This window comes from Squalius cephalus, assembly GCF_949319135.1.
Source record: "Squalius cephalus genome assembly, chromosome: 15".
In the NCBI taxonomy this organism is placed as follows: domain Eukaryota; kingdom Metazoa; phylum Chordata; class Actinopteri; order Cypriniformes; family Leuciscidae; genus Squalius; species Squalius cephalus.
In genome coordinates, this window is record NC_137136.1 from 32,803,282 (window position 1) to 32,829,123 (window position 25,842).

General features: G+C 36.9%; 2 protein-coding genes across 2 annotated transcripts in view; one reads left to right on the plus strand and one right to left on the minus strand.

Moving 5' to 3' along the window:
• Positions 1-438: 438 nt before the first annotated feature.
• Positions 439-11,803, minus strand: preb (prolactin regulatory element binding). Its single transcript, XM_079894237.1, has 10 exons — positions 11,617-11,803; positions 7,527-7,688; positions 6,488-6,683; positions 4,887-5,125; positions 4,732-4,812; positions 4,474-4,601; positions 3,065-3,238; positions 2,897-2,969; positions 1,215-1,374; positions 439-797 (listed from the first exon to the last, which is right to left on the minus strand). Exons 2-10 carry the CDS (start codon positions 7,659-7,661, stop codon positions 703-705), a joined length of 1,281 nt encoding a protein of 426 aa, XP_079750363.1. The 5' UTR covers positions 7,662-7,688; positions 11,617-11,803; the 3' UTR covers positions 439-702.
• A 3,478-nt stretch (positions 11,804-15,281) lies between these two features.
• Positions 15,282-25,842, plus strand: part of adcy3a (adenylate cyclase 3a) — a 64,845-nt gene continuing 54,284 nt past the window's right edge. The window contains exons 1-3 of the mRNA XM_079894223.1: positions 15,282-17,047; positions 21,235-21,384; positions 25,636-25,766. Coding sequence (XP_079750349.1) covers positions 16,373-17,047; positions 21,235-21,384; positions 25,636-25,766 — 956 coding nt within the window. The 5' untranslated portion in view covers positions 15,282-16,372. The remainder of the gene's footprint in view (positions 17,048-21,234; positions 21,385-25,635; positions 25,767-25,842) is intronic.

Sequence of the window (25,842 nt, forward strand, 5' to 3'; positions counted from 1 at the left end):
TGAACAAGTGCAAAATAAGAGAGAACCAACAAAATATTAATAACGGATTATGATGTGGTGGTCAATGTATGCTTTTTCCTGTGAGCTTTTTGTGTTTCTATGCAAAATAGTTTAGTCAGATAAATACATTAACCAGGTTTAGTGCTTTGTTCTTCCCTCATATTTAAAATATTTTAAAAAATATATAATATTTTCCTCATATTTTGATGGTTTAATGGAAATTGTAGGGTCATTAAAACAAATAACTGGACAGAGCTGGCAACAGCATATGTTTTCAGATGTATATTTATATTTTTACATGGTTTTAAATATTTAAAAAAATTCACTATTGAATTTCCCTGCATACATATATCTTTTTTTCCCCTCCATTACATTAAAAGGCATTCTTGACGCATGGTGGTGGAGCAGGAGACGTCCTTATGAGGAAATCCAGTCCTGTTTCCAACCAGTTTTTCAATTATCCTGAATGATCAATCTCAATGATTTCTCTCAATCTTCAGGTAATGCCCAGATTCTTCATCAAGTCTGATTCATAAGAATTCAGAGGTCAAATTCACACTCCAGAGATGATACTTCAGTTAAAACATGATGCTAAACACGGTCATTCCCATTTCCATTATTATTTCCAATTAATTAGAACAATTTCATTGATCCAGCTTTGTTTGAGAGTCATTTTAGCATGTGAAATGTTCCTAGGCAACACTAAATGAATCCCGGGAAGAGAGCCTGCAGGAGCAGAATGACTCCGACCACCATCACACCACAGAAGAACAGCACCAGCCACAGCGGGAACGATCCTGAAGAATATAACCGCGTTATTTACACATCAACACGGCCTGATTTAACAGTGTACAAAAACAATACGTTCTTCTAACTTATGTTGATGAGGAAAAAAAGAATGCAAAATGATTATATTAAAAACAATTAAATGTCATACAAAATTACCAATGGCTCGATTGACCAATTAAAATTGAGTATTGCTGAGAGCGGTGTAAATATTACGAATATAATGGTCAAGTCAAGTTAGATTGTATAGTGCTTTACACACATACACTCACTGGCCACTTTATTAGGTACACCTTGATTAGGTACAACTTGCTCATATTGGGTTAGACCCATTTCTGCCATCAAAACGGCCTTAATTCTTCATGGAGTAGATTCAGGAACTGCAGGAAACATTCCTCCAGACCAAAGTCCAATCATGCCATACTTACTCCGGTTGGACAGCGCATGCATCTGACAGCGGCTGTCGACAGCTACGCTCAACATGACCACTTCATTATCGCCCTTTATGGCTTTACTTTTAGGAGCGTCAGGTAAGAACGTCAGGTCTGTGACAACGATGCCATGAGATTCCTGGATGTAGTACAATTTCTGGAGAGTGAATCAGAAGAGAAGGTCAGCACTAATATACGGGCTCTGCTTCAAGACCCAGTGAGCTGCCTTGCTGTCTACTGTGTAAATAGGCAGCGAACTACTATGTCAGCATCCTAACAGAGGGGTAATCTCATATGAGCTGAAATTATTGAAATAGGCAACAGCTTTGTGCATCATACTAAAAGTGCTAAGATACTCGGGTTATAATTATACACAAATATTGAGTAAAACAGTCCATTTATTATTAGATTAAGAAATAGATTGTTTATCTACACTACTGTTTAAATGTTTGAGTTCAGTAAGATTTTTTTAAAAGAAACATTATACTTTTATTCAGTAAAGGAGACATTTGATTGACCAAAAATGACTTTTATAATGTTGTAAAGTATTTTTATTTCAAATAAATAAATGCAGTTCTTCTGACATTTATAATCATCATTGAATCCTGATCAGTTATTTTAGTATCATTCAGATACTATTATAGTTTATTAATATGTTGACTTAGTTTTTATTTTTATATTTTCTGTTTTAATTTTAATTTTAGTTTGTTAAAGTCATTTTTATGTGTTTTTGTTAAATATGTCTGTATAGTTTTTATTACTTTCATTTTCAGTTTTAGTTTTCAATACATCAAGTTAAAAACGAGAAATGTTGCCTTGGCAACTAGCTGAAATATATATTTTAAATCTTTATTTTTTTATAAAGCAAAAACAAGGTTTTTTAAGGTTTTAGTCTCCGTTTCAGATAACTACAATAACCCTGATCCTGATAAATATGCGTCACAGTTTACACAAATATGTGAAGCAGCACAACTGGTTCCAACATTGATAATAAGTCTTCAGTGTCACATGATTCTTCAGAAATCATTCTAATATGAAGATTTGCTGCTCAACAAACATATTATTATTATCAATGTTGAAAATAGTTAACAATTTTTTTGGAAATGGTGATCCTTTTTTTCAGGATTTTAGATGAATAGAAAGTTCAATGAACAGCATTTATTTGCGTTTATTAAATGTATTAAAATATTTATTAAATATAAATCTTTTGTAACATTATAAATGTCTTCTGTCACTTTTTACATATTTAATGCATACTTGATGAATAAAAGTATTAATTTCTCTCTTTTTTAAAATCTTACCGCAGATGTTTGAATAGTATCATTGTTTCCACAAAAAATATGAAGCAGCACAACTATTTTCAACATTGATAATAATCAGAATGTTTCTTGAGCATCAAATCATCATATTAGAGTGATTTCTGAAGGATCATGTGATACTGAAGACTGGACAATGATGCTGAAAATTCAGCTTTGATCACAGGAATAAATTACATTTACAGCTATCAAGTTTTAATAATCCTCAAGAATATTAACAGTTTTTACTGTATTTAAAGTTGCCATAATTTTTTGCCTATTTTGTCTTAAAATGCTGCCTATGAAAGCAGCTGAACAGGTTCAGGAACACAGTGAATGTCTGTAAGTGATTGGTGAAACACCACATGATTCTGCTGTTTGTACCTGCAGGGAAAACGCTATATAGATGCCCACAGAACCCGTCACAGTCCCAAGACCAAGAAATGTTCCCGAGTCACTGAGGAGGAATAACACACGACACAACCATGAAATACATGACAATTCACCATAACCCTGATTACTGCATGAGAGACACAGAAATATACCCTCTACCTCACTGCAAGACAAGATATAACTTCATTTCCACAAGGCTTCGTGAGCAGCGGCAGGAAAGCGCGACCGTCCCATTTGGTGATGTAGCACTGTGGGGGTTTGCGCTCCCGTTTGTGAGGGATTTGGATCGTATAGAGTCTTAAAGCATCTTTCTGGTCCTCTACTTTTGCAAACCTGTTTTTAAGCAAGTGAGCAAAAACACAATGACAAAACATCAGTTCATCTGACAGCTTCTTGTTTGTTACTAGCCGGCCCTTTCCACGAGTAGGGTACACACTTTGATGATGTCCAATTACTTTTTTCAACAGCACTAGTGACTTGTGATGTCCAGTTTACGAACAAATCGTTCTTTTAAACTGAACTGGTTGAACCAGTTCACCAGCTCGAACCGAAGCGCCTGAAACAGTCCGTGGCCCGAGTCAGCACAGATCTACAAGTTACTCAATCAAAACTCACTTTCAGACGTGCCAGACGGTCACTCTGACTCGAAACGAGCCACTATCCAGGAGTATATGTGATCTAGGGCTGCCACTAATGAATATTTTTGTAATTGAGTAATCGGTATATTATTTTGACGTTTAATCGAGTAATCTGACTTTTTTTGGGGGGGAGGGGGGGTAATGAAAATAGACCTAAGCCTTTAAAATGACTTAAAATACATTTATAATAACAATGAGGCAATAGTATTTTATTCAAATAAAGTATCAAAAGCAAGTAATCATATGGTTTTATAGATCAACACTTAAAATTCATAATATACACAATCTTATGTACATTATGTATTATAATAATTGCCTGCAGAGGGCACAATGGCTGGTGATCGTTGTTGTTACACATACAAGATCAAATCCTTGTTTAATATTGGGTAGATGACATTTAATTCAAATGTTTAATATTTGGCCACTTCTTTATGATAGAAATGCTTCAGCCACTGTCATTTTTTGAACAGGAATATGTGTGCATGCAAACACAGTGAGGGTTTACTTTTTTTGTTTTTTCAATCGCAATGAAGAATAGTTTGCATGTTTCGAAACATATTGGTGTAGGTGAAATGGCGCACACTGCGTTCCCAGATGAACACTATAAGCTATATACAGATATAATATACATATATACACACACACACACACACATATACATATACATATATATATAAATTAAATTGTCTGAATTAATAATAGCAGTATGCTATAGTTTTCCGCTTACTCGACACGGTGAAATTGCAAGGATCAAGGATTTTTTAAAAATAGATTACTCAGATTGAATCGAGGAATCGTGACAGCCCTAGATCATATGATGCCGGTTTTTGCCAAGTCATTCAGCACTCCAGTTAGTCCAAAATGACTCAAGCCCTATTTTTTACCCTATTCATGTAAAGTGGCATCTGTCAGGAAGTGTGCACAACTCGCCTGCATGCCTTGTAGCGGTACGTCTTCTCTGTGATCTGAGGCATGCTTTCATGCCAACACAAACCCACGGCCAGCTGATCGCCGCTCCACACGCTGCACGCGAAATCACGGCCAACCGTTACAATGTGCTACATTAAGAAAGAGAACATAATAGTGGACAAACCACGTGAAGCAGCCAACATCAGCATACTATTCACAATAGAGAAGCAGTTCTTAGTTGCTTTAATAAAAATCTTCACTGAACAACACACAAGCTACCTTTTTATCATGACTGATGTCTATATCCTCCAGTTCATCATTGTGAGCTTTGAAGTTAAACTTCTCTTTCAAAGAGGGGAACTGCAAAGAGAGAAACGTGTTGAGACAAGGACAGTGCTTGGGAAGAACGTGTTCAGACTGATGGGAAAGCTCACCTCCCACACCCTGACGTAGCCGTCGGCCCCTCCGCTCAGCAGAAGCGTGAGGTCAGCACTGAAGCGCACACACTTCACGCAGGGGTCCTGTGGGCTGAGGTCTCCCTGAACCACAGCAACATCCTCCACTGAGACCTGAGGAGAGTCCTGCTTCATCTGGGGCGCGTCTCCTCCTCCTCCTCCATCTGCGTTCTGGCCTTTCCCGCCTCTCTTCCTCGCTGCACCTTTATCTCCCGCCCCTGTTAACAAGTGCAATGGGAAAGGTTTTTTATATATATATATATATTAGATACATGAAAATGGGTATACATGACTATGAACCATTTTCACAGACTGTGATGATGTGTTTCCACTGTTATTAACATTGTAAAGCTTTTTGCTTTTTTTTTTTTTTTTTTTACAGTACCTGGCAAAAGTTTTCATTATGTTTTTGAAAGAAGTCTCTTCTGCTCACCAAGGCTGCATTTATTTAATCAAAATACTGTAAAAACTGTAATATTGTGAAATATTATTACAATTTTAAATTCCTGTGATCAAAGCTGAGTTTCCAGCATCATTACTCCAGTCTTCAGTGTCACATGATCCTTCAGAAATCACTCTAATATGATGATTTGATGCTCAAGAAACATTTCTGATTATTATCAATGTTGAAAACAATTGTGCTGCTTCATATTTTTTGTGGAAACAATGCTACTATTACTATACTATAAAAGAGAGAAATTAATACTTTTATTCATCAAGTATGCATTAAATAGGTAAATAAAAAGTGACAGAGAAGACATTTATAATTTTACAAAAGATTTATATTTAATAAATACTTTAATACATTTAATAAATGCTGTTCATTGAACTTTCTATTCATCAAAAAATCCTGAAAAAAAAAATCACCATTTCCACAGTTTTTAATGTGCAGCACAACTGTTTTCAACATTGATAATGATAATATGTTTGTTGAGCAGCAAATCTTCATATTAGAATGATTTCTGAAGGATCATGTGACACTGAAGACTGGATTAGTGGAATAAATTACATTTTGAATGTATAAAATTGATTAAAAAAATGTAATAAAAGAAAACATTTTAGATTTTTTTTTAAATTGTAATACTATTTCACAATATTATGGTTTCCTGTGTTTTAATTAAATTGCACAATTACATCCGTGGTGAGCAGAAGAGACTTTTAAAAACGAATGTTTCCAAACTTTTGACAGGTACTGTATATGTTCATTAAAAAAAAAGTACATTAATAACAATATACTTTGTGTTTTATTGCCTTGACATTAAACTACGGAAGCTGTTTCACTCGGATCCACGCCACAATAGGGAAGAAAACTCGATCATCTTAACGCTGCGGTGTGTGTTTGATGGAGTGACGGCAAATTTGGCTCTTTCTCTCTTCTGACTACCGTAATCAAGCTCTACATCATTTATTCCCTCTTTTAGAAAGTCATAGAAATGATACTGTGGATTTCTTGTGATATTGGGCCAAATGGAAACGAAACAATTATATTTGTTGTAGTTTCGACTATGACACTCCCGAGAATCCCTGAATGTGAAAAGGGTCCATTAACTCATCAGTGTTTTGATCTGGCCTCTACTGACCATCTTTGGCTGCAGGTTTCTGAGCCTGTTTGGCCGGATGATGACTGAACTTCATCAGGCTACAGCTGCCATCCTGTCCCGCTGCGATCACGTCTCCACCCAGACACATGTTCATGGTGGCTCGCGTGTCTGTTTCGTGAGTGTGCAGCAAGGTGGCGCTGTGCACACCACCGACCAGCTCCAGACTCAGGAAGTGCTGCAATGAAATGGCAACATTAAACACCAACAATCCAAACAGTGGAGCTTCTTAATAAATAAGCATTATGAATATTTGAAGCCAAAACAAGAACATTTTTTCCCTAAAAAGAAATCAATAAAACAACCTAATTCTACTTTTCACCCTTATAATAATACCTTATATATCCTAACACAAAATAAATAAAATAAAATAAAGTTTTCATGTGTTTTGTTGGGTATCATATTTGATATTATACCTGGCTTTTATGGCTGATATAGTTTAATGTAAAAGAATAAGGAAAACACATCTGAAACTATACAAAAAATATGTAATTTGTTTCAGATGCTGATATTTATATAACCAAAAAGTAAGATGAAATTCTGATGCTTGTAATGTAAAGCAATGAGATCTTCATAACAGTATACAGCGAATACTTACATAAAATGCACATAAATATCAGTTGTCTCTCTAATATGTCTTAGTAATATGATATTTAAACGCTTTATGATCAAAGCTCTGTAGTTTCAAATATATAATGCAACGCAATACAGTGATGATTGAGAGATGAGCAAATAAACCTTCCTCAAAAGCCTGATGATCATATTTGATACTCACATTTGAACATGATTTTTATTTTAAAAAAAGAAAAGAAAAAGATGTAAGGATAATCAAGTAAAGCTAAGTTGCTTTAGTCCACGACCACAGGCAGAATGTTTTTATAATTATATAATTACGTAATTCTAATTAGCCTTTTACTTGTTAAAAAAAAAAAAAAGGATAAACTATCAATCAGACGATTGAATGCTTTAGGTTTTTTAGGAACGTTTGATGATCATGTTTATGGTTTGTTAAAGACAGTACCACTCCATTCTTGATCCCGGTCTTGGACGCGCCTCCTCCTCCAGCTGTGATGATCAGTCCCGTCTTCGGGTCGATGTTAACAGTATAGAGAGGGAAGGGGGCTCTGTACAGCTCAGGAGCTCTGCGTTTACCCATGATGCTCTGTGATCTCTGGACTCTCGTCTGAAAGTAAATTACTGATCGTTACACAAGCAAATCGAGCTGCTGTGATAGAGTTGTGTTACTGTCATGTCCTCATCATACATCTCTTGATATACCGGTAAACTATTAAACACATTTTCAACAGATGATCATATTAGTAAGTTTTAGGCTAGTAATCACACAGCCAAAAATAAGTGAACATAAGTGTGGTTTGAGTTAATGCTATTGGCATTTTAACAGGGAATTTTCCACTTCTTCTTTTTTCTCTAATCAAAATGTTTCAAACAAAACTTTTTGATTGGTATTGTTTTAATTAGACACGCACCGATACTAAATATCTCCGCCACTATTCAGATATCCGCTGATACCGATAGTTTGATTTATACTTGTGTTCCCAAATAATGTTGCAAACTATACAGGAACCCTCTCGTGTGGTACATTACTATAATATTAGAGTTTACAATTAACAACAGCGCTCAAACTATTATATTAAACTGCTATTTATTTTCACATGTAATAATTAGGGGTGTAACGATTCCCTCATGTCACGATTCGATACATATCACGAAACTGAACTCACAATATGATATTATTGCGATACTCTAAGACATGATAAAAGGTTGACATTTTTTTTCTGTTGATTACAATTATAAATTTGACATTACATTGTTTGGACTTGGTGTTGAAACCCAATGAACAGAACAATAGAGACACCAGAATAAAAATATTCATGATTCTGAAGCTGAAAATACACAGTTATTTTAGACAAATATGCTAGATATATTTATAATAATATAGGCCATAATACATTTGGCATTATAAGGACCCACACATATCCCCCGTTGCATTATTACACATTATATTCAACATTAAAACTCTGAAAACTTTTTTTTGTTTTGTTTTGAGTAAATTATACACATATTGTCACTATCCACGATACATATTGTTGCATTTTTGTATTGCCATATACACTCACCTAAAGGATTATTAGGAACACTTGTTCAATTTCTCATTAATGCAATTATCTAATCAACCAATCACATGGCAGTTGCTTCAATGCATTTAGGGGTGTGGTCCTGGTCAAGACAATCTCCTGAACTCCAAACTGAATGTCAGAATGGGAAAGAAAGGTGATTTAAGCAATTTTGAGCGTGACATGGTTGTTGGTGCCAGACGGGCCGGTCTGAGTATTTCACAATCTGCTCAGTTACTGGGATTTTCACGCACAACCATTTCTAGGGTTTACAAAGAATGGTGTGAAAAGGGAAAAACATCCAGTATGCGGCAGTCCTGTGGGCGAAAATGCCTTGTTGATGCTAGAGGTCAGAGGAGAATGGGCCGACTGATTCAAGCTGATAGAAGAGCAACTTTGACTGAAATAACCACTCGTTACAACCGAGGTATGCAGCAAAGCATTTGTGAAGCCACAACACGCACAACCTTGATGCGGATGGGCTACAACAGCAGAAGACCCCACCGGGTACCACTCATCTCCACTACAAATAGGAAAAAGAGGCTACAATTTGCACGAGCTCACCAAAATTGGACAGTTGAAGACTGGAAAAATGTTGCCTGGTCTGATGAGTCTCGATTTCTGTTGAGACATTCAGATGGTAGAGTCAGAATTTGGCGTAAACAGAATGAGAACATGGATCCATCATGCCTTGTTACCACTGTGCAGGCTGGTGGTGGTGGTGTAATGGTGTGGGGGATGTTTTCTTGACACACTTTAGGCCCCTTAGTGCCAATTGGGCATCGTTTAAATGCCACGGCCTACCTGAGCATTGTTTCTGACCATGTCCATCCCTTTATGACCACCATGTACCCATCCTCTGATGGCTACTTCCAGCAGGATAATGCACCATGTCACAAAGCTCGAATCATTTCAAATTGGTTTCTTGAACATGACAATGAGTTCACTGTACTAAAATGGCCCCCACAGTCACCAGATCTCAACCCAATAGAGCATCTTTGGGATGTGGTGGAACGGGAGCTTCGTGCCCTGGATGTGCATCCCACAAATCTCCATCAACTGCAAGATGCTATCCTATCAATATGGGCCAACATTTCTAAAGAATGCTTTCAGCACCTTGTTGAACCAATGCCACGTAGAATTAAGGCAGTTCTGAAGGCGAAAGGGGGTCAAACACAGTATTAGTATGGTGTTCCTAATAATCCTTTAGGTGAGTGTATTGTGACACAATATATTGTTACACCCCTAGTAATAATCATACTTAAATACTGAAATGTTTGTATGCATCATAAACACCTGTCTTCATGGCAAATTAATTCTAACATGCATATATAATTAACAGTAAATATTAAAGTCTTTCCGCGGTTGAAACACTGATTGAGGGACTACGAGACATGATACATTTCGGTAAGTTGTACCGTATTTTTCAACATTTTTTGATCTTCATGCATGTTTTTTCATGCTATAACTCGTCTTAAAGTGGAAGAAAAGACTTGAACTGAGGTGCTACAACGATCTGTCACGTCAAAATTTATGTAAGAGAATTTATTGTATGATTTTCTTGATAAAATAGACAGAATTTGAAAGCTGAGACCTGTTTCTTATCAGAAGTAATGGAGCACAAAGCTCTTTGCGATTACTAGATGAGAGGTGCTACAAATAATGTTTGGTGTCGGGAAACACAGCGAACCTGGCCAGGGTCAAATACAGCCTGCTTTTATGAAGCTATTTTTACTGTTAATGTGTTATTGTCACGTTAGCTTGCCCTAAATTCAACACGAGAGAGATTTGCTTCACACACAGCATGAGTTACAGTCTTAACACATTTTTCCGCCCCCTTTTGATTGACAGGATACAATCGGCCCTGATCATCGGCTATTTATAAAAAAGACTTGCTTTTATTGGTCGACACATCGGTGCATCTCCAGTCTTAACTGGTATCAGTATTCATCAATATCCCTGTCCATACTCTTTCTGAAAGGAGTGTGTATAAGCATTTGTTTCTGAGATGATAACTGGACTTCACTCTCATGCTACATACTGTAATGTGACATTAATGTCACCGTGATACTAATGTTTGAAAAAAATTGTGTACATTTCTAAGAATAGTAAGCAATTTTAGAGTATAAGCTGCAGCAGTTTTCAGAAAATACAAAGTGCGCTATTCTGATCATAACCTTAATCTGTATAATATCCCTTCAACAAACTAAAGCCGGTTCAATAAAACGATATTCCAGGAAGGTGGGAAAACAGAACATCATTAGATTAGCAATGGATTTAATGAATTTTGTAAGGTTTTGTTATAAGATGGCACGTCTCAGTCTAAAAATATTACATTATGTTTGATAAAAGTTCAGAAATTAGTCTCAAATTTCAAAAGACATTTAAGAACATTAATATTAATGAGCTAAGATGATTGTTCTTGGCCTACTTCAGCTCTGTCCATCCTGCTAGGAATCCAGTTATTGTTTCTGCTCATGTGTAAATAATACAATTTTATTTCTAAACTTGATCAGAGCCTTTTCTGAATGTATAGTGTATCATTTTAGAGACATATTTACACAAATATTTGATAGCCTATATTAGTTTACAGAGTTAAAGTAATAAACCAGACCACAGAGGCTTATGAAGATATCTTAGAGTTCATTCATCACTGTATGTTGTTATTTAACAGTATAATCTCTGAGTTTTCATTCACTCACTCACTCACTCACTCCAGCACCTTCATCTGCTCTTAATCTCTCTCATTTTGCCAGTCGCATTTCCTGTCAACAAGACACGCTACATGATCCTATACGCTTATTTTTACAGTCTATGGTTTGAACCAACACTAGAGAGACAGTTTCAGCTTTTAAACTCTTCATCTCTGATTTATGTCTGTGTGTTTGTTGTCTTTGTTCGCTCTCTCTCTCTCTCGGCTCGAGCCGCCTCGCAGATGTCAGTTAAAGCTGTCAGTGTTGGTGTAGGTCACCGCACCTGAGTCTGCCAACGCACTCCAGTCTCTTACTACAGTCACTCCCGTGTTTAGTGGACATGCCACTGTCTTTTCCCACTGGATCTCTCACAACATTTGTCAAAGAACCACCATCTACTTCCTCGGTTTCCCTAGATACACGTCAGCACAGCGTCACATCCTGTCATGTCACACGCGCGACCGTAATACATGTAGTAATAATGCAACCGGAAGTCAGAATGGAGGAAACTCGTTTGAAATGCTTTGCAAGGTTGTTGAATGTAAGCTAAACAGCCCTGCACAGAATACAGAAACTGAGTGTTATAACAATTACACAAAATTAAATTAATTCATTGTTTTAATTCAATTACATAGCTACTTAAGTAAACAATGAATATAACGTATATAATAATAATAATAATAAAAAGAACAACTTAAAAAAAAAATGAATGTGTTTGTAGCATAAAGTGGTGTTAGCCTATATGCAAATGAAAGGAACATAACAATGAACCAGGTACCAAACATTCTATGTTATTTTAGTTGCCTTTTGGCAATTGTAGCATTTATTTACCTTGGTAACTTAAAGAATTACATTTTTTAAATACATTTTGAAGAAAGGTCGCTTCATCAGCAAGTATTTGGTAATATTTGGTAATATTGTTTTCTATGGTTACACTTTTTTACCTAAGCTATTCATTTCTATTTATTATTTGGGTTATATATATATATTAGGGCTGTCAAAAGATTAATCGCGATTAATCGCATCCAAAATAAAAGTTTGTGTTTACATGTATGTGTGTGTACTGTGTATAATTATTTTGTATATATAAATACACACACATGCATGTATATATTTAAGAAATATTTGCATACATATACTGTATATATATTTATATAGTTTATATTATATATAAATATATTTTTTTATATATAAATAACACATTTTTCTTAAATATATACATGCATGTGTGTGTATTTATATATACAAATTTAATTATACACAGTACACACACATATATTATTAAAAACAAACTTTTATTTTGGATGCGATTAATCGCGATTAATCTTTTGACAGCCCTAATATATATATTTGTGTGTGTGTGTGTGTGTGTGTGTGTGTTATCAAATTTATTAATCACATTGGACATAAATGTCTGTGTAAATACGATAAATGTGTGTGTATTATTATCACACACACACACACACACACACACACACACACACACACACACACACACACATTTATCGTATTTACACAGACATTTATGTCCAATGTGATTAATAAATTTGATAACACTAATATTTCAGCTATATATATATATATATATATATATATATATATATATATATATATATATATATATATATATATATATATATAGGCTATATATTATAGCTATATATATTCAGAAGTACTTTCAAAACCGATGATACTACAGTGGACATATGCTTTTTATTTATTTATTTATTTATACATACATAGCCTACATAGATACTTCTTCTTTATTTTCTCCTGCTTTACCCCATTTTCAAAGTTACTCCTCAGGCTTTAATTCAACCATCAACTGTAAAAAGTTAAACACTGATTTGTGGAAGTGAGTTTCATTGCCATTTTCCTTTTCATAGCAGAGAGGAAAACAAAATGGTGTTATAAGAAGCCATGGCTCGGCAATCAACATTTAAGAAACGTTATTTACAACAGCCCAGAAGCACAGTGTCAGAGACTCTATTAACCCCCTGATCTTCCTCCGAGCAAGCGCTTCACACTGCAGTAAACAAAGAGCTTTTAACATGGACTGGACAATGCGAGTGCTGCAGAAGAGAAAATGACTAAACAAGGTGCTAAAAGGTCAGTTTCTTCACTCTGCTTTTCCCTGAAGCTTTAAAGTCCCAAACTTCCACATGTATAATGAAGTATTCCATAATTGTTCCCCTATGAACCTCTGAGGCAAAGCGAATTTAATAATTACCATGCTCCCTGTCTCCCTCGGGTTCTCACTGCGTACTTAGCAACAAGAGCCTGGGAATATATATTAATCACAGCAAACAGTGTTGAGGTGCACAGCAGTGACTCCTGCGCGTTCAGGATGTTATCCACAGAAACTCATGTGATGTCACATTCACGCTTGAGTAGGTGATGTGATGCATCTGTCAGGCATGATGTGGTGCTGATGCCTTCTGTACGCTTTATAAAGCTCAGCTGCCTGACTATTGATCACTTGTTCAATACTGAGTTTCAGTGGAATAATCAATACGACCCCGAGGTGATGTCAGTGGTGTCAGACAGTCAACGTCAGATTTACCAGTAGCTAAAACGTCATTTTATGTAATGCTATTGATAAACGTTAAAGCGACCCTTCTTGAACATGTATGGCCCTGTCCAACTGTGAAATACTGGCCCACAGCTATCCAAACACACATACATTTAGCCCTCACTGCGGTAGAGCAACTTCCCTGTGTGTGTGTGTGTGTGTGTGTGTGAGAGAGAGAGATAGAGAGAGATCTGGGTATTTATATATTTAATTAAAAACCTTATTATGTGTCTTTATGTTACTTCATATCGTCTCACTCCAAACCAGGCTTATAGTTGACTAAAACTAAAACCATAAAACATTTTTGTTACTTGAAAATAAAATAAATGTTAACTGAATTAAAAAAAAAAATAAAATAAAAAAAAAGACTATAACCAACTAAAAGGAAAATGAAAACAGAAAATACAACAATAAAACTCATTCAAAATAAAAATAAAAAATTCTATAATAATATCTCAATAGTTTCAATTCAATGTGAACTTGTGCTTTGTGAATCCTTTAGCAGTATATTTGTATTCTTTACATTTTGTTTACGCTGAGAGTGTTTACAGGTTTGTAAATAATCGCCTAAATGTAAGAAAGCCTAAACAAAGATTTATTTATTATTATTTTTTTTTGCATTGAATTTAGGCTATAGATTCATAGAAATGTGTTTGATTCATGAGGTTTGTAGCAAGATGGGCTGAATAATTTTAGCTGTTGACACAGTCTGGCCAGTGGCCAATCCTACTATAGAGAAGGTCACGCTCATGAATATTAAACAGGATGCGTGTTTGGACACTTACAAAGATACGTCAGCACAATCAAATGAATATTCTCATTGCAAGCCGCCGCCATAGTACGATAGAGAAGTCTGATTCATTTCAGCGAATCGGTTCGCTCTGAAGGATCGATTTAGAGAATCAATTCAATCGAGTCATCGCTGAAAAGTGTTCCCAAAAGTCTTGTGCGGCTTATTTATTTTAAGTATATGCATTTTAAGCTGCTTATAACTATGTTTCCCATGACATAGACTACATTCTGCTTTCAACATGTCATCTACATCTTACTCCTTCCTTAAATTGATAAATTTACATTTTGCTAAATTCGATTACGAATTTTAGATAACTAAGTTGTCATTCTTCGACATTCTTAAAAATATCTTCTTTGGAGTTCAACAGAAGAAAGAAACTCATACGGGTTTGGAACAACGTGAGGGTGAGTAAACGATGACAACATTTTCAGTTTGGGGTAAACTATCCCTTTATTTCATTTTGAGGTAAACTATCCCTTTAACTCAAACTTTCTCCATTAGAATGATTCGCTAAGGCTTAGAGAATCGGTTCATATGAATCATTAATAAGAACCGGCTCAAAACAACGGTTCCTCCACGAATCGGACATGATGTTCGCTTGCGTTTAGAAAGTGAGGACGACTGATTCTCTCCGTATTTATACACAGACTCAATGAAAACTGCCAGGTCTGGTCTATCAGGGCAGGAGAACTGAAGACTGTGCCAATATCTTCTGTTTTCATCCTTCAAACGGAAAGTCGGATGATTATTGATGACTTTTGGTGGGGGGAAAAGCCTTCGAATCAAGCATACGGTGATTTTCCTGCGTTTTACGGGTGATTTTGTGATTGATCTGTGCCACATTTTACATCTTCGAAGGACTGTGTTGTGTTATGTGGATATGTTACGGATAAAGGCAGCGCTGCAAGATAAATAAATCCACGTTTTTATCACTGAACATCTGCGAAAATCCCGTTTTGCACGTCTTGTGGTGTTTTCACTGGTGAAAATTTCAGGATATGTACCATTTCTTAGCATAACAGAAGACAGCAGCGGCGTATGGTGAAATGCATTTCCATATTTCGGGAGCGCAACATGTATTTCCTGCGTGAATCCTGATAATGCACAGGAAGAAGAGAAATGCATTATAATAACAGACTGTATCTGGCCACGATACGCACTCCGATCACGATCACGTCTGTTCTGTCCATCTAAGCTTTTTTATTCTCCTTATCACAGGGTGTCATGTCGATCTGGGGCGAAACATCTCGTTCAATGGTCGTATCTCTTCCTTCCTGATGTTCTTCATCCATGCGAGGATTCACCATGGAAACCCACAGTGAGCGCTGGTGGACACCGAGACTGGATCCTGGATTGGGAACAGAGAGTCTCATGGATGTGTAAACGGCTTCCTTTTTTTGTCGCCAACTTGCTGGGGCCTGTCTTTGCAGACATCAGGAAAAACAAAAGGCGTGTAGCTTCTCGAAGTGCCAAAGCGCCAATGCCACGGACATGCATGCAAGATCTAAACATGCGCCATGACAATCAGGTGGCGACTTCGGATCTGATCTCAGGATTGGACGTTACCCGACACGTTTCAAGCGACCCAAGCACAATGTTCTTAGAGCGCCGGTTGCATTAAAACCCAAAAAGAGTACTAGTTTTCATAGCGTTTTTCACAATCCAACGCCCAGAATGCCTCGAAACCGGGCTTTCTCGGAGCCGGAGTATTCTGCGGAGTATTCGGCGGACTGTTCGGTGACCCTGCCCTCTGACCCGGGACAGGCCGTGGGACGCACACACGAGGTGACCGTACGCAGCTCCGGCTGCTGCCTGTGTCTCCCGCGGTTCATGCGTTTAACTTTCGCTCCAGACTCTCTGGAGAACCTCTACCAGACGTATTTCCGGCGGCAGCGGCACGAGACCCTGCTGGTGCTGGTGGTGTTCGCGGCCCTGTTCGACTGCTACGTCATCGTGATGTGCACCGTGCTTTACTCCAGCGACAAGCTGGCGTCTGTGGTCGTGGCGTCGGTGGGACTGCTAGCAGACGTGCTCTTGTACGTGTTGTGCCGGTTCGGTCTTCTCCCCGACCGCGTGACCCGCCGCCTGGTGCCCTACGCCTTATGGGTGCTCATAGCGGCCCAGATCTTCTGTTACCTCGGACTGAACTTTGCCCGCTTCCATCAGCCCAGTGATACTGTAGGCTGGCAGGCTTTCTTTAGCTTCTCCTTCTTTCTGACGCTGCCGCTGAGACTGACCCCTATAGTTCTGATCACGTCTGTGTCCTGTGGCGTACACACACTGGTCCTCGGTGTCACCATTGCCCAGCAGCAGCAAGAGGACATTCAGGGAGCGGCTCTCGGAAGACAGGTGAGAAAAATGATGGAGAGGAGGAGCGAGAGATGGCGGGAGTCACTCTTAAAATGAAAGGTTCTTTATTGGAATCGATGGTTCCGTGAAGAACCTTTAACATCCATGGAATCTTTCCATTCCACCAAAGATTCTTTAAAAATAAAGGGTTCAAAAGGAGGGTTTCACAGTGATGCCATAGAAGAACCATTTTTGGTTCCCCAAATAACCTTTGAGTCAACAGTACAATTTAAAGAACCATTTTTTTTTAAACAAAAGTCCACAAAGTCTCTAAAAAACCTTTTCCACTATACTTAATAAAGGTTCGACACCAAAATGCTTTTTTTTTGGGGGGGGGGGGGGGGGATCTATGGTCCGCGAAGAACCTTTAACATACATGGAATCTTTCCATTCCACGAAAAGATTCTTTATACTCTCTTAAAAAGGAGGTTTTCACAGTGATGCTATAGAAGAACCTTTTTTTGGTTCCCCAAAGAACCTTTGAGTCAACAGTACAATTTAAAGAAGTCCACGAAGTCTCTAAAAAACCTTTTTCCACCACACTCAATAAAGTTTCGACACCATCCATGGAATTTTTTTCTTTTAAGAAATTCTTTGTGGGCACCACAATTGTTCCTCTACACTCTCAAAAATGTTTATTGGAATCGATGGTTCCGTGAAGAACCTTTAACATCCATGGAATCTTTCCATTCCACAAAAGATTCTTTAAAAATAAAGGGTTCAAAAGGAGGGTTTCACAGTGATGCTATAGAAGAACCATTTTTGGTTCCCCAAATAACCTTTGAGTCAACAGTACAATTTAAAGAACCATTTTTAAACAAAATAAAAGTCCACAAAGTCTCTAAAAAAACCTTATCCACTATTCTTTTTTTTTGGGATCAATGGTTCCGCGAAGAACCTTTAACATCCATGGAATCTTTCCATTCCGCAAAAGACTCTTTATACTCTCTTAAAAAGGAGGTTTTCACAGTGATGCTATAGAAGAACCTTTTTGGTTCCCCAAAGAACCTTTGAGAGTCAACAGTACAATTTAAAGAACCTTTTTTTAAAGTGTGAAGTCCACAAAGTCTCTAAAAACCCTTTCTCCACTACACTTAATAAAGTTTCAACACCATCCATGGATTTTTTCCTTTTAAGAAATATTTGCTGAAAGGTTATTTGTGGGCGCCACAGTTGTTCCACACTCTTAAAAATATTTTTTCTTGGGATCAGTGTACCGTTCAGTGAACAGAACCATTTTTTTTTTTCTTAGTGTGAAGTCCACAAAGATTTTAAATAACCTTTTCCCACTACACTAAATAAAGTTCCTTTACTGGCATTGATACCTTTAACATCTATGGAGTTCTTTTCCTTTTAAGAAATATTCACTGAAATTTTTCTTCTACAATATAAAAAATAAATTTTCTTGGGATTAATGGTTCCATGAAGAACCTTTAACATCCATGGAATCTTTTCATTCCACAAAATGTTCTTTATATTGGAAAAAAGGGACACTTTATTTTAAGGTGATATACGTTACTACATGTACTTTCTATAGTAAGAACAGTAAATTAAGCATAATTACAAGTAACTAACCCTAACCATAACTCTATAGTAAGTATATGTAGTTAATTTATATTACTCAGTACTTATTTGTGTAAGTACAATGTGACTACTGTACTGTACATCACCTTAAAATAAAGTGTAACCAAAAAAAGTTCTTTAGATTTTTTTAAATGTTCTTCACACTAAGAAAAACATGCCGAAACATGCATTCACTGAACGATTCTTTGGGAAACCCAAAGTGGTTCTTCTATGGCATCGCTGTGAAAACCCCCGTCGGGAACCTTTATTTTGAAGAGTGTAGATGAAGCACAGCTCCTTCTGAGGATTCTGATCAAAGTCTGATTCATCTGGTGTTAAAACCTGAGAAAGACTCAGTGTCAGTGACAACAATTTTTATCAAACACATGCATTTTATTAAATTTATATATATATAACTTGTACTTACTGTATAACAAAAATTTTCTCTGAGTTACAAATCCACCTGCCAATGTTTGTTTATAGACGTGCTAGTTCATAGATAGGATAAGGTCCCATAATGTTAACTAACATTATGTAAAAAAGAGCAATTCATTTGTTATAGCATTTATTCATCTTTGTTAATGTCGAATGACACATACAACTCATTATAGTTTCTGTTAGCTTAGGTCATAATATTAACAATATTAACTTATGATCTGAATAATGTATTAGTAAATGTTGAAATTAACATTAACTAAAATGATCAAATGCTTTAGAGGTATTATTCATTGTTAGTTCATGTTAACTAATGTAGTTAATAATGTTAACAAATGGAACCTTATTGTAAAGTGTTACAGATATTAAAACCGATTTGATCAAATTAAGGATTTAATGCATAATACTAATTTCTCGATAGAATAGTTTTTGTCTTTTATGGTACTAATTATTTAGGAAATGGTTCCTACATTAAAATGTGAAATGTGTTACATTTTGTTTACTAAAATAGATTGTTTAGATGATATGTGAAGAAACAGTGAATTAAAGATTCAGAATTATATTGAATTCAATTTTTACTTCGGATCTCACATGCGAAAATCCCAATGTAGTAGCTACCATACACTCACAAAAAAAGGTTCTTTATTGAGATTGATGGTTTAACATCTATGAAAACTTCCCATACCACAAAAGATTCGTTATAGTAGAAAATTATTGTTTAGAATTTAGATTATTAAAATGTTCGTCACAATGAGGAAAAACCTGGTTCTTTTAAGAACTGATCACTGAAAGGCACTTTAATTTCAATTTCAAAACACTTTATTAATTTTGTCCCCAAGGGGAAATTAACGAGGCCACGTAGAGTCACGTAAACAATATACATAAAAACATCATGCATTAAATAAATAACACAAAATACATATTAGGGAACCAAAAATGGCTGCGAAAACCCCTTTATGGATCTTTTACTTTTGTCTTTTAACCAGCGACCTAGAGATGAAGTAGATATATATATAAATTTAGATAAGTTTAGTTAGCTGAACTAAACATGATGTTAGCCATCATCATGGTGGCATGTTGTACTGCCCTACATTTATCTTGTCATGCACATAATAATGTTACAAATCCAAAAACATCTGCTCTTTCATTTTTGATGCAATATAATAATAGAATTTAGATTTTTGGACGAAATATGACTGTGCATGCTTTCATCAGATTCAGGTGATGCATCATAAATATATTTGTGATTGTTGTACTTGATATGAGCGTGGTGTGATGCTGTCAGCCTTGTGGCACTGCAGTCGTAAGATGGTCGAAGGGCCAGAAGGGCCGGCAGGTGTCCAGTCGAGATGCTGAGCTCTTCTTACTCAGCAAGACTGCACCCCCGAGAGACGTAACACGGAAAGCAGTTTATTAGAATGCATTACAGAGCAAAAACATGAAGATCAACGCGTCATAGTGGCATTATTGTGCAGTGCAGGTCCTTCTGTAATAGAGTGAATCTCACAAAATGTCTGGGTCATTTCACCCTAAAATCAAAACATAAAAATAATGCATATTTTGGGACATCGTGTGTTTGTTTGTTTTTCTCTCTGTGTGTGTGTGTGTGTGTGTGTGTGTGTGTGTGTGTGTGTGTGTGTGTGTGTGTGTGTGTGTGTGTGTGTGTGTGTGTGTGTGTGTGTGTGTTTTGTTAATGGAAGGTGAAAAAAATGTATTTTGTTATTTTACATTTTCAAATATTTAAACATCATGGTAGTTTTTAAAGTTCTTGACAGTAATTTCAATCACTTTGTTTATTGTTTTCAATTAATTATGTTTTCTAAATCATATAAACTGGCAGTCAGTATTTGGAATAACTGTTGTCAACATTGATGATAATCATAAATGTTTCTTGAGCATCAAATCATCATATTGTAATGATTTCTGAAGGATCATGTGACACTGAAGAGTAATGATGCTGAAAATTCAGCTTTTGATCACAGGAATACATTACATTTAAAATATATTACAGTAGAAAACAGTTATTTTGATCAAATATCTTCAAACTATCACAAAAAATCATAATTATTCCAAATGTTTGGCCATATACGTAAACATATAGCTTATATAATACAGCTTAGACTCTAAGTCAAGAAGGGTTGTGTAAGAGCACTGGATGCGTGTCATGATTGTGCTGTTCTGTCTTGCAGCTGCTGGCCAACATTGTGATCTACTTATGTGCCATCACAGTGGGCGTCATGTCGTATTACATGGCCGACCGCAAACACCGCAAGGCCTTTCTGGAGGCCCGGCAGTCGCTGGAGGTGAAGCTCAACCTGGAGGAGCAAAGTCAGCAGCAGGTGAGAGAGAAACAGCACAAAACCGAGATGAGCGTGGGAATGTTCTTGTGCTGAGCAATCGGTTCCTTCGTAGAGATGCTCATCTGATGAGCTCAGCAGCATTTCCTGTTTTGCTTATTTGCAACAGCACAAATTCAGTTTTATTTCAATTAATCATGCAGCCCTATTCCTGGTCTTATGATTCGGTCTCGTTAGCAAAAGTTCGGAGATATTTCACAAGGATAAAGGTATTGTGTCTGTAGTGTAGCGGTGTATGAAGGTTCTTCAAACCAAGCAGCTTTGTGTTGGTCAGTGCAGCGAATGTGCACGAGAAACTTGAACCTGTTCGCATCACGGCGATGCCTCGGGGTGGACTGGAGTCAAAGCAAAGCCACTCGTTGTGATCAGTTGTGAAACATGTTTGGGACTGAAATCCCCTACTGTGATTGGACATGTTAACAGGTTGCCATCTGGTGTATCGGTTCCTGGGGTCTCATTTATAAAACTGTGCGTAGGAACCTTACTAAAAGTGTACGTGCGCCCCAAAAGCCAAAAAAGGCGTACGCAAAAAAATATTCAGATTTATAAAACCGTGCGTACGCCAGAACCTGCGCAGAATTCACTTTATAAATCCCAGTCAGCGGAAGATTGTGCGCACATGCTCTCCACCCTGAAATAACCATATATGGAGCTTACAACGCCTAGTTTTACTATGCAGATCCTCATCTGCATATCATTTGCATATGATTATTCATCCACGTGATAACGTTTAACGGTACAAGACACATTACATTAATAAAAATCATGTAGTTGCCTATCCTTGCCTTGTTTTTGAATACATAAATCAAATAGGCCTAGTGTATAAAATACATTTCAGAGAAAGTTTTTCTCACTCTTTTCCACTGGCCGAATTGTATTTTTAATGGAAGCAGATAGGCCTTGGGCATTATTTGCACGAAACTATTTTCTCAGACAATCTGGTATTATCATGATAAGCAATTATCTCTGTGGTTAAAACATTTAAACACAGCACGCCATAGGAAAAGTGTTCAAAAACATGCATCCACAACAAATATTTCTATTGATTGAATTTGAATATAAAAAATGTTGTAACTTCTCAGTAATGATTTCATGTTGAAGTGTTTAACTCCATTAATTTGAATGGCATATTTAATCTAGATGTTTATATCAGAAGTAAAACATAGTTTAAATCATTATTTTATTTATTTAAACTGTTATTTGCGTCAGTTTCACTAAACGGCCCAACGCGCTGTACATTTAAGATGGGATGGATATTTGCTTCAATTGACAGGCTTGGTGAGTGAAAGTATATTTGTATTTCTTTAGATTTTCTGTCTAAAAGTGACCAAAAAGACACTTAACTCCAGCTCACCATCGGTGTCGCCAAACTGCTCCATCTCCAAAACGTTCGTACGCATGGGTCAGAGTTTGCGTGCAGGTGCGCAAATTTTCCCGTCAAGTTTGTTTTTATAAATCACAACTTATGCGTCGGAAGTTGCGTACGCCTCTTTCAGGGCCTGTTTTGTGCGTACGCAACGGTTATAAATGAGGCCCCTGGTCAAGGAACATATTTGACCAATACCTTTTCATTTTTTTTTTTGTGTATGTTTTTTCACCCTCAAGTTTCATCTGCATTTCCTTTAGCTTTGAACGTATATGTAGGTTTGTCGCTATCTTTGAAGTAATCAAAATAAGGTTTTATGGCTTTTAGTCCATGTCTGTTTATACATTGTTTGAATTTTAGCGATTCCAATTACAATTCTTATCAATTCCCAGTTTCGATTCCAACTTTGTAAAACATTAATTCAAGATATTGTTAAGATATTGAACATGTTTACTCTGTCTTTTTGTTGGTCGATGCAGTGAATTTGCATGACAAACTTGAACCTGTTACGAAATCTGCATGGGAAAATCTTTCACGCTTCCTGATTGCGCGGATTGCTATTGAAATTACTCGATTTTGACAGTGATAATTCACCAAACAATGATTGTACTTTTATTGTACTCAATGAAAACATTTTTTAATCGTATTTTCGTATAAAAAGGTAATAACTTGATTTTGTTAATCACCTGGTGATGTCATGCTATGTAGCCCCGCCCACTGTGGAATCTCATTGGCCTAAAATCCCACCCTAAAAAACTGTATATTAATCAATGCTGCCTTCATATGCTATCGCAATTAGCATAAATACAAGTTTCCTAGTTAAAAGTTGGACGAACGCCCTCTCAAGTCGTATTTACCACTGGGAAGTTTGAGGATAGTTTTGATACCCAAGTTCCCGAGATGGACGGGCCACAAACTTTAAACATGGCGGAGGGAAGAACGATTGTGGCTGTGACTGCTTTTTCCCCCCGTTTTTTCCACAACCGATACATCGTCTTGTCTTGTTGTTAAAGTAGTGCATATTTACATGAACAATCATTTGAAGCGTATTGTATGTATTACACACAGCAAAAATAGCCTGTATTTGACCGAAATTCCAGAATCGTGACCAAGCTGAGTATAGAGACTGTGGTCGATGTTTGCCAAATATTCGCTAATTATCAAGATTTTCCCAATTAATTGGCAAGAATAACCTGGTGTCCTCCATGGTTTTCTGTTCTTCCTGACAACGATGCACTTGAATGCGACGAGTGTGTAATCACGACTTCAGAAGTGGGAAGTAGGAAATTTCCGAGAGCATCTGACATGTTCTGATTGGCTGCAAATGTGTGATGTCATACTGGATTTTTCCAGTTTTTGTGTGGGCAGAAAATTGCTTCATGTATGTGTGTACAGATTCAGCAGTCAGTTCATCACTTACAGAGCAAACACTTCCTATTAGCGGAAAGTTGAGAAGGAAAATAGGTGCGTATATGTGTGAGAGAGAGAGAGTGCAAAACAGGCCGATAAGAAGCATATGAGGAGAAACTCCCTGAATACTAATGGAGAAGCAGGGGCTGCTGGGATACGGGGTCTGCAAGCCAATCAAGGAGCATCCGGCTACAGCGGGTTACCATGGCGACCAACCTCCTGAGACAGTGTCAGCTGTAATCACACTAGCGACTCCCTCCTCTTGATCCCTTCCAACCTTTATCTTCTTTTATTGTCACACTCTCGGGTGATTATACTGACCTGATATGGTGTCAGCTGCCTCCTCTATTCATGTGTGTGTGTGTGTAGGAGTGGTAGAATGTGTTGGAGGAGAGCGGCAGTGTGTGGGTGGGTGTGTGTGTGTGTGCGAAAGGGCTCTGCGTTGTCCTGCTTGTCGTGTCAGAGTCGTATCACGGCGATGCCTCGGGGTGGACTGGAGTCAAAGCAAAGCCACTCGTTGTGATCAGTTGTAAAACATGTTTGGGACTGAAATCCCCTTCTGTGAGTGGACATGTTAACAGGTTGCCATCTGGTGTATCGGTTCCTGGTCAAGGAACATATTTGACCAATACCTTTTCATTTTTTTTGTGTGTGTGTGTTTTTCCACCTCAAGTTTCATCTGCATTTCCTTTAGCTTTGAACGTAGGTTTGTCGTTTTTTTTTTTAAGCAATCAAAATAAGGTTTTGTGGCTTTTAGTCCATGTCTGTTTAATACATTGTATGAATTTTAGCAATTCCAATTCTGCCTATGGATTACAAGTCTTATCAATTCCCAGTTTCGATTCCAACATGGTAAAAAAAGAAGTCAAACTAACATTTAGGCTAGATTTTGAACATATTTATTCTGTCTTTTTGCCAAACATTCTGTTTCAGCTGAATACCATGAATAAAAATCAGCAGCCTAAAGAACGACTAACTAATAAACTAGACTGACTAATATAAATCTCAAATATTATTAAAGACAAGTATATGGTCAGTCATATAATAAGAACAATAAGCAAATTAGCAATAGCACAAATAAATACAAATCATTTGTGAAATCATATGTAAAAGAACACTTCTTAGTATGGAAGTTTGTTTTCGCCACAGAATAAACTAATTAAAGATAATTGTGAGTTTTTATCTCACAATTTTGATTTTGTTTTCCTCAGAATTGCGAGCAATAAACCAACATGAATGTATTGCAGATATCATTAATTAATTTTAATGTACAACATAATTAGATAATTTTAGTCTGACGAAAGGAGGAGCTGGGGAGGGAGGAGGGAAATTCGCTTACAGGGCCTGGGACAATGTACCTGGCCCAAACAGTTTTTCTAGAAGAATTGTTTTTTTAAAGAAAGAAAATTGCCGAATGAGTATTTAGCAAACATCAGTCGATGTTCTTTCTCGTACAGGAGCGTCTCCTGCTGTCCATCTTGCCCAAGCACATCGCAGACGAGATGCTTCAGGACATGAAGAAAGAAGCCAGTCAGAAAGAGATGCAGCAGTTCAACACGATGTACATGTATCGGCATGAGAATGTCAGGTGAGTTTGTTGCAGCTTTTCAGTAAATGAGGGCAAAGCTTGATGCTGATTGTTTCTAAAAGGAGCCTGTTATTGT

Excerpts from the sequence above, each read along its gene's own strand:
- preb (XM_079894237.1), bottom strand. The coding sequence starts at position 7,661 with ATGGGTAAACGCAGAGCTCCTGAGCTGTACAGAGCCCCCTTCCCTCTC. Across the intron at positions 5,126-6,487 it reads GAAACCTGCAGCCAAAGATG|GGGCGGGAGATAAAGGTGCA; the intron begins GTCAGTAGAGGC and ends ACTTGTTAACAG. Across the intron at positions 798-1,214 it reads GCATGCGCTGTCCAACCGGA|GATCGTTCCCGCTGTGGCTG; the intron begins GTAAGTATGGCA and ends TATATTCTTCAG.